Raw genomic sequence first — 9,713 nt, 5'->3', positions numbered from 1 at the left:
ATCAATATCTTCGGCCATATAAAAAACGTTGCAATTTTTACAAGATCCAAAAATTTATTTTTATGACAAGTTTGCACTTCAACATCAAATAAAGATTATAAAAATTTTCATCAAAATTTATCAAATATTTACATAACAACGTATGATTTTGAATTCATTAAATTAATATATGCATGCTACCAATACAAAATAAACTTGTATATAGCTATTCTTGACATTAAGAAAAGTTCCAACTAAATTTCAATATTTAAATAATAAGGTGTTATTCTGAGTTCTTATTGTGAAATTAAAATTTCACGAGCATCTACAACTGTTAGTTTAAGGAAAATGACACTAAAGTAGTAATGGAAAACGGAAAGTTCGCTAACAGTGACCCAGACCCTAACACATCAGCCGTATCAGGTACACCCGGAAATCAAATTCCATAATCGACATAACATTCCCGGCGTCCGGGTTCGGGTGCGCAATGTCACAAATTTATGTCACTTTGCGATTGGATGCAATGTCATAACGAAATAGTGCATTTTCGGTGGATAAATCAAGACTTTAGAGAAGCTTAATAGACTGATATTTGGGAGATAAAGAGATTGCTAGGATTTGTAAAAGTAGAATGAAATAAGATGAGCAAAGGATGACGCTTGATAATTAGAGAGAATGCAAGTAGAAGAGAGGAGGAGAGAAAGAGGAGTTTTTTAATAAAATGCAAGGTGAGAGAATGATGAAATTGATTATATAATACATGTTTTGCATTGTAGCAGAGATAGAGTGTGTTTTTGATAGAGTAGTCAGCGAGATTTCGTGCAGTAGTAAAGCAATGACGTGGAAACGGACGTGTGACTTGTAGATTTTTGGTGTTTGAAAATTGTAGAATTTCAAAAAGTGAGAAAATATTAATTAAAAATGTGATAGCGTGATAGAAGAAAGTATTTTAAGTGAAATTTCCGCTTATTTGCTACGTGCGAGTAGTTGACGTAATGTTACGTAGATAGTATTTAATATTTTTTCTTTCTTTTTGATCCGTCTTTTTCTTTGCTTTTTTCTATTGAAATCTTTGAATGTTACATGTAAAAAGAAGAAAGAAATAAACAGATTGCATTCAAATGTTCTCAAATATATTTAATGTGTGTGATGTCTTTGTGCAGTGTCATTTATATAACTCTGTTTATTGAAAAAAAAAATCTTTTTATTGTGAAAATTGAGAGTAATTTTCAATTCTAACTGTTATTTTTTCTTTTTTTTTTTTTTTTTTTTTACTGTAAATTATCAGTAAGAGTTGAACTGAGCTGAATTATGAATTATTTGATCGAGAATGAGCTATATGGTGTTGAATTAAATCGAATTGAAAATAACTGTGAAATGTTACGAAGTTAAATAAGATTTAATTTAATTGGATAAAATTTAGCTGGACCTATTTGATTATTTGATTGTAGTTCATTGAGTTATTTCAGCTGTGACCTATTTTCTTTCATTCTCAGGTGGATGAATAATGTTGATCAGTTCATCATAGATTCTACTGCCTTATCAGACAAATGTTTGTTGCAATAAAATTGAGGATATTCTGAATGAAAACTAGTATAACCGATCCTAGCCATGTTAGCTCAAGATTTCCTGAGGAAAGATGATCGTAGTTTTCTGCCGACTTCCTCCTCCAAGTAAGTTAATTCAATTTATGTTCTCGAGCAAGAAAGATGAGTTATCTTAGTGCATTTTTCATATTTCTTTTAATCCACCTTATTTTGATTCTTTCTTGTTTTTTTTTTTTGTTTGATTGTACTGTAGTTGATCGATTGTTTGTGATTGCTTTTCTTTTGAGCAATTTAATTGATAATTAGCTTTGTATTAGATATTGTTAATAGTAATTAGCAATAAATGATAAGCCAGCGTAGTAAGTGCTACGAAAAATATAGAAATTATGCGATAGAAATACCACATAGATTTAGAAGTAATAATTTGCTTACTAAGTTAATTTCTGTTGAAAGATTTTTTGATAGTAACTTGTCATATTAATTATTAAAAAAAAAAACATTTTTACCTGAGAACAGTGATTACAGTTTGATTTATTTGGTGTATTGTAGATCAGCATTTTATTTCGGTCTCTTAGTAATTGTCAAATTTCTTCGTTGCATTGGAATATTTATTATTGATATATTAGCTAAACAAGTTCATGTTGTTGGACTACTTTGGTTTTTCAAACTGGTGTAAGTTACTTTATTATGAAAAAGACTGACACTTTGTCCGACATATTACGAATTGATTTTCCCCAGAAAATTATCTCTTAAAATCATAATAATCGTAACAAAAAAATTAATAATTGTAGTGTTAAAATGTCACATTCAATGATTTTTGACTAAGTTATTTGGAATAGTGGACTGTATAAGATTTACAACTAAATTCTTTTTTTCCGGGGTAGTAATCCATGCCCATATTATTCCCATCTCGTGTAAAACATTGTTTTGATTATTTTGCTGAACATAATTTTAAAATTTCTTATTTATCAGCGTGCGAGCTGAAGCTGATGGTGAACAGAACGCAATTACATGTTGTTATTATGAGCAGTTTGCTTATTTGATTTATATTTACATCGAAATTATAAAATTATTTTAGTGCTTCGTGTATTCTTATACCGTTTCAAAAACCATTCAATCATGGAAAGTCACTCAAAAGGGTTTTGGTAAGTACTACTTTAAAACTTTGCATTCAGTACAAATTGTGATCAGTTATGTTGACTATTGTTTAGGGTGTTTGAAGATCCTAAAAACTTTTCTTTTTGTATTAGTCTAAGGCACTGTATATGAAGTTATGAAATTAATTTTCTTGTTACAGGGCATTAGGATAGTGCAGTTAGCGCTATGGAACTGCTTAATCGAAGTTATATGGTTCTATGGTATTACTTTTTGTGGACCTTTGAGGTAGAAGAGTTTTCTGTCAGAAATGTAATAGTATCTGCAAGAATACATACGTGGAAACGGAAATTACAGTATATGAGGCAATATGCTTAAGAAAGAGATCTTTTGCAGAATTCGAAATTTTTTGATCTTTTCAACCAAAATTGATGTATACCAGATTTTTGGTATTGGGCATGTGTGAATGTTTTAATTCAAATATGTATATTTTTCAAATTTTTCTGCATAAAATTTTGTATTTTTAGATCCATATTGGTGTTCGAACAAAGTCCATCGGTTATAATGGTCGCTTTGCTAACTTTATTGAAAGGAAGCAACTCCTCATCGAAAACCCGTGGAGTGATTGCGCTAATGTTAGGTTATCTGTCCTTAATTTTGATGGATAGCGATGCTACGGTCGAATCAAATCACAGTAAATTTTATTTCGCTGCAAAATCCATGGTTTTAATTTTGTGCTTAAATTGAACGATTTTTTTAATTAATGCGAGCTTACGAATTTACTTATATTTGTGATCTTTACGATAAATTACAATCGTTAGGAAAGGAATTTATAAATTGACTTGTTGTTTTGTTGAGGAACCATCAGCAATACTTATGATCACAACTTGATCGTATAGCAGACATATTAGCAAATAAATTTCATTTTGTATTGTTATGTTTAATGAGAATTATTATTTTAGAATCATCACACAGTCACCAGAGTGTTTTAAATCATTTATTCTACCATTTTATTCATAATTCAGGAGTTTCGGACCACAAGGTAAATTTTACAATTCACAGTGCAAAATTATATTTCACACTGATTATAAAAATCAGCAATACTTATGATCATAACTTCATCGTATATGCTAACACGCGACTGTTAGCATATAAACTTCTTACATTTCATTTTGTATTATTATGTTTAATGAGAAATTGGTGTTGATTAGTTCTTTAGCTTGCTTAAAATTTATGGATTCAGTTTTTCTAAGTATTTTTTAACGAAATTGTTAAGGGAGGTGTCATTTTGTTGATCTTTGCGGTTTTGATAAAAATGGCATACGACTCGTCATTCCGCCATCTGGCGGTTGAAATTGGTGGTCCAAAAAGGCTCTATTCGTTGGTGACACTTTTTTCTGCCATATTTTTAACACCAGTGGCAATTCTTGCTTTTGCTATGGGCGAAGTCAGTTTCTTTAATTAAGTCTGTTACATGTTTAAATTTACAATTTCGATATTTCAAGTTCTAACAAAAAATTCTTGATTTATTCTTTTTATATATCTTATCCTTCCTCGTAAATGATAATTCACATCTTTACATAGCCGAACCTACCAGTAATGATAAGCACAAGATGGAGTTGTAATCTTAAATAAATTGCAGGTATATATTACTTCTTTTATCGATTTTATTCTTCTGTTGTTTATGGGATCAATGTTTGTTATGGTTTTCGACTTCTACACCGAATCATTTTGTTTCCAGGTTTTTTAATCTTTAGTTTCAAAAGTTTCCCTTTTCAAAAATTTTGTTCTTAATTTTTCATTGGCACAGGTAATTTATTGCTGTATCTGCGTTGTCATATATTTCCTAATGAGTTGGCTGTTTGGAAAAGTTACTTCTATTTCCCTCAGAAAAAAACAGTGAATAATTAGTTGGATTTCTCAAAATCTACATTTTTGTTGTTTAAATAGTTTTGTTGTTAATTATTATTTTAGCATGTAGCTGATCCGGTCTTGTCGTCAGCACGATGGAGTCCGATGATAATGTTTGTTTGTGCCTTTATGTTCGCTTCAGCTTGGTATACGGGTGAAAGTCATCACGCATCTGACGCTCACGTTATTTCAGGCGGAGTATTGTTGACGCTGTTATGTTTCATTATCGGTATATTGTTTACCTATATGTGCTATTAGTATTTCGTATAATCTAATACAATTATCCTATCTTATTTTGGTAAAGAAGTGTTAAAGGTTAGGCTTGTTAAAACGCGATATATAAACTTTTAAAAGCTTACAAGCCACAACAGTGGTCGGTGGAAATTCTAAATTACCGAATTATCGATTGTACCCCTTCCTGGCTCATTTATAACTGCATATAGTTATGATCCTGCTGGTAGATACAGATACTGACTTAAATGATCTTATCACCTAAGTGATATTTTGCATTTCATTCTTTCTTTTTGAATTGTTAGCAAGTTTTTTTCAAAAAAAGATGCACAGTTTCATAGTAAATGTTTAGTCAAGAAAACTAATCAAATCATTTCAGCTTGTTTCTCCCTAACGTCCTCGACCAGTCCACGTTCCAGAGGTGGATATTATGTTGGCTTATCGGATAATGGAATGCCATTATATACTTATGGTGAAGCATTTTTGCAAAAAACTTCAAGGTTTGTGAAATGTTATTACTTCATCATTTGCCAAAAGTGTTATTTCAGTCGTTTACTTCAGACTATTATATTCCTAATTAGATGCTTTCTTTAACTGTATGTCTCTGATCTTCCATTCTATTCTACCATATTTCAAGACATATACGTTCCGATTCATGCATTGATTCACTGTGATATATCTTAACTAATTTTCTCAGAATAGCATGATATTTTTGTCATTTATATTGAATATCTTGTTATATTCCTATTATATTATGGCTTCAATAAACTTGTTTGAGTATGCTTTTGCTTACTATTAATCAATTGCTTTTTTCAGATCAATAATGCTGTTGATCAAAGAAACTTTAGCGGAAATACTGGCGAATACAGATTCTCGTAGAATATTTTGGTTCCTCTGTGCCAATTTGGTATTTTTCTATTACAGCTTTACTACTGTATTTCAGTCATTAGTGAATGTTGTGGTTTTTGACATTTTTTTTTTTTTGTATTGGATTTGAAATTTTTTATATAGAATTTTTGTAGTCATTTTGTGGAATTGAATTTTTGTATGGCTTCTGGACAAATAGCCTTGGATTGATATCCGATGGTTTCCATATGCTTTTCGATTGCTCTGCGCTTGTAAGCTTTTCGTTTTTCTATGTGCAGTTTTATTTCAAAATGAAAAACATTTTGTGTTCTATTATATGTGGTAATTCACATTCTCAATGTATATTTCAGGTAATGGGTCTTGTTGCTTCTGTAATGTCACGGTGGCCTTCTTCAAAATATTATTCTTATGGGTATGGGAGAGTGGAAGTACTCTCAGGTAACTGACTGTGTGATTATTTATTAGATATTGAGAATGAATTTTTGATTTTTGTTTATCGTACATATTGTACTTTTTTTAAGTTAATCTAGTACAGATACCACTTTGCAGTGAAAGTATTGCTTAAATTGTACTTAATGCATTCTTAATATTACTGTTTTCTAGGGTTTATAAACGCTTTGTTCCTTATTGTTATTGCGTTTTTTATATTTTTGGAAGCGTTAGAACGATTGTATGATCCACCAGATATCAGCACTGACAAACTAATGGTATAACACTAATTCTAGTTTTTATTATAAATTAGCGAGAAAAGAATTTTTGCTACTTTTGACTTGTCTGCTATAGTTTTCTCCATTTTTTCGACCAAAAACGAAAAAAAAAAAAAAAAATGGAACACTATGATTTTGCAGAGTTGACTGCAAATATTGGATAGTTTTTAAATGAACTTGTTAACCTAGATTACTAATCTTCTAGCTTTTTCATCATATAAAATTATGTTTTAAAAATAAGGATATGTCATGCTGATTGGAATAATCCTGTAGGTATCGATTCATTTTGTTGTTTATGCTATTAGAATAGGAAGGATACTTGATAAAGTTGGTAGTGTACTGCATTCTTCAGATGTTGAATTCTGCTTTTGATTGAATTAATAACAATAAGTAATAATTCAGTGTATTGCTCCAATATGTACTGATATGATTATTTGCTAGATATATCAGAAAGGGTAACATACTAATATTTGCTCATTTATTTACTTTAATCTATTCGTTGATTAAACCATTGTAATTCTAGCTTATATTTGATTTAGATAGTAGCAGTTGCTGGTCTAATAATAAATATATTTGGTATGTTTGCATTTCACGGTGCAACACATGCGCATTCTCATGGCGATGATGGCAGTCATTCGCATTCGCATTCGCATAACAACGCCTCGCATTCACATTCACATTCACATTCTCATTCTCATTCACATGGAGAAGCAAATGCTAATATGCAAGGTTTGCCTATTTTGGTATTTTAACATAAAAGAGTTCCAAAAATGGTAGGTAGACAAAACATTTATATAATTGAACTGGCTTTAAATGAAAATATCTTAGCAACTGATTGCAATATTTAACTTTGTAAAAGATTTACCAATACGTAGTTAGATAACGAGATTAGTAACGCGAGTACAGTGCATACTGCAGCAGGTTTATAGATGGTAATGCTTTATTATTATCTCATCTGTTTCAATGTACATAACATTAGCTGTTGCAAAATTCGTTAACTTGGCAATAATGCTAAAAGAAAGGATACAGCATAACTTAAGAAATACAATTTTTTCTTTTTTCTGGCTGATGAAAATGAAGCATTAAATGTTATCTTCTTCGTAGGTGTTTTTCTACATGTCCTTGCTGATACGCTTGGTTCCGTGTTTGTGATAATCAGTACCCTAATGATTCAGTATTTCGGTTGGAAATGGGTTGATCCATTATGTTCGTTAATTTTATCAATGCTTATTCTTGGTTCAGTAATACCATTATTGAAACAATCGATGGCTACATTAATGCAGAATATGCCGCCCAAAACAGAGGAAGAATTTGAACACATTCTGCATGAGGTTTTTATTCCCTTTTTCTTTCAGTTTTAAAAAAATTTTTAATTCCAAGTTTGATAAAAAAAAAAAATGATTTGATTATCGAAGGTGATCATTTTCAGCATAATTAGTTTTTTTGAAAATTTAATATTTCGTTACAGAGGTTGATAAATTTTTGGTAACCGTGCAGAGTTTAACACATCGTATATTTATAAATAACTGTGTTAATGAAATGTATACAGCAATAATTAGGAACAACTTATTGTTATTTTTTAATATATTTGCATGTTCACGGGAAATAATATTTGACATCTAAGTATTTTAGGGATAAATCAACTTATTATGAATATATTAAGTGTTTACATGCCCATTTTCTATTTTTTATTTCTAGATTCTAAACATGGAAGGTGTGATGTCCTATTCGAATGTTCATTTGTGGCAACTTAAATCTGTTTTTAATATCGTATCCTTGCATGTTCAAGTTAGTGATGATGCAAATGATCAAATCATACGACTAAAAATCTTAAAAATTTTAAAATCGATCAATATCACACAGGCATCAGTTCAGGTAAATAATTTTAACATTATCCTGTTATATTATTTTCATTCAGCCACAATTTTTAGACTTCATGGTATTTTGAAGTTATATTACAATTTTTTCTTCTTTTTTTTATCTAGCTAAAATTAGTCTATTTTTTTAAGAAATTTTATTATATCTAATTAAATGAAATGATTTCATTGTTGTATTCAAATTCATTTCTTATTTTCTAGTTTTCAAATTGTTAAATTTATTTTAGGTTGAAAAGGAAAATTTTTTCCACCGAATATCTGCTCTTTGTCCATCGTATAAAATTCCACAACGTATAACAAAAGGTGTTGCAATTGGTCACACTTCGGTTTCCGGTAATTTTTGTCATCATAATGAAGTATGTGATTGATTGCATAATGCAGCATAAGTGTGTTTATTTTAGAAAATTATTCTTAACAAAAATCTCTATTAAAAAATCATTTTGCATCATCGTACTGTGATTATCGTTTGTTTTTTCGTTTTTGTTTCAATCCCATCTATATATTTGTCTTAATTTGATCGAAAATTTGAAATAGGTTTAACTGACATTTTTGTGATAGTTATTTGAGGAATTTCTTATTGCATTTTTTTTTTTTTTTTATTTTCTGAAAAAAGAAAATTTTAAATGTATTTATGAAAATAGGAATAAGTGCAGGTGGTACCATTGCTATTGTGTCGGTTATCGTATTATGATAATGATAACAGTGGTCAATGGTATCATTAAAAGTACCATTTGTGTATTATTTTTTCTTTCTGTCAGTCTTCTGTCAGCTTTGCTAATTTTTATATATAACAACTACAGGTAGAGCGCACTGAAATTTATTTCAATGCTGGATCATAAATATACATTTTCTAAAATTTTATTTCTGTTGTTTTGAAAAATTTTATTTATTTTTCTGTTTTTTGTTGTTTGTTTTATTTTTATTTATTTATTTTTTTGAATACTATATGAAATTGTATGAAGAAGTTATATGCATATTATCTCGGTGAATGTATATCTTTCAACATATCTTTTTTTATTGAAATTTGTATTGCTGGAATTTCTTGAGTTTAGCTGATATGGAATAAATATCTCGAAACCAATCAAACTTCTGCATATGTTTATTCTTTTCTTGGGATTTTTTCCTTTTGATATTTTTTTTTTTTCGTGATAAGCTAAACTGATATTACATTAGTCATAGTAAACTTACATATAAAATATTCCATAAACGATTGAATCATAATTCAATGCTATTATTTGTAGTTAAATGAAAGTAATCAATAGGCATTTTAAAAATAATAATTCAGTAAGGAAAATAATCATTATAAATAATCAACAGATATTTTACTTAAATAAAATAAAATTTAAAACAAAAAGAAAAAAAAAAACAGGATGAACATTATTCTAGTTGCTTGAAAGATTTTTTAAAGGAATTCCATTTTTTTTTTTTAATGTGAGAAATTTCAACATTTTTCTCATGAAATGAGATCATTACAATAAAATTTGATAAATTATATCTTT

The 9,713-nt window shown here is 29.2% G+C and overlaps 1 protein-coding gene across 1 annotated transcript; it reads left to right on the top strand.

Annotated features, from left to right (window-relative positions):
- Positions 1-1,590: 1,590 nt before the first annotated feature.
- On the top strand, positions 1,591-8,582 carry Bm7231 (cation efflux family protein; the record flags this gene model as incomplete). The annotated part of the gene is made up of 18 exons (XM_001891815.2): positions 1,591-1,652; positions 2,076-2,198; positions 2,605-2,671; positions 2,824-2,909; positions 3,149-3,315; positions 3,584-3,663; positions 3,898-4,068; positions 4,264-4,362; positions 4,596-4,761; positions 5,143-5,263; positions 5,580-5,670; positions 5,786-5,881; positions 5,981-6,068; positions 6,234-6,337; positions 6,877-7,066; positions 7,442-7,668; positions 8,036-8,212; positions 8,442-8,582. The coding sequence occupies 18 exons, from the start codon at positions 1,591-1,593 to the stop codon at positions 8,580-8,582; spliced, it is 2,256 nt and encodes a 751-aa protein (XP_001891850.2).
- Positions 8,583-9,713: the final 1,131 nt, after the last annotated feature.

This window comes from Brugia malayi (genome assembly GCF_000002995.4).
Source record: "Brugia malayi strain FR3 genome assembly, contig: Bm_v4_Chr3_scaffold_001, whole genome shotgun sequence".
Taxonomy (NCBI): Eukaryota; Metazoa; Nematoda; class Chromadorea; order Rhabditida; family Onchocercidae; genus Brugia; species Brugia malayi.
Note: the sequence above shows the minus strand (reverse complement) of the source record. Positions and strands in the feature narration are given on the sequence as shown.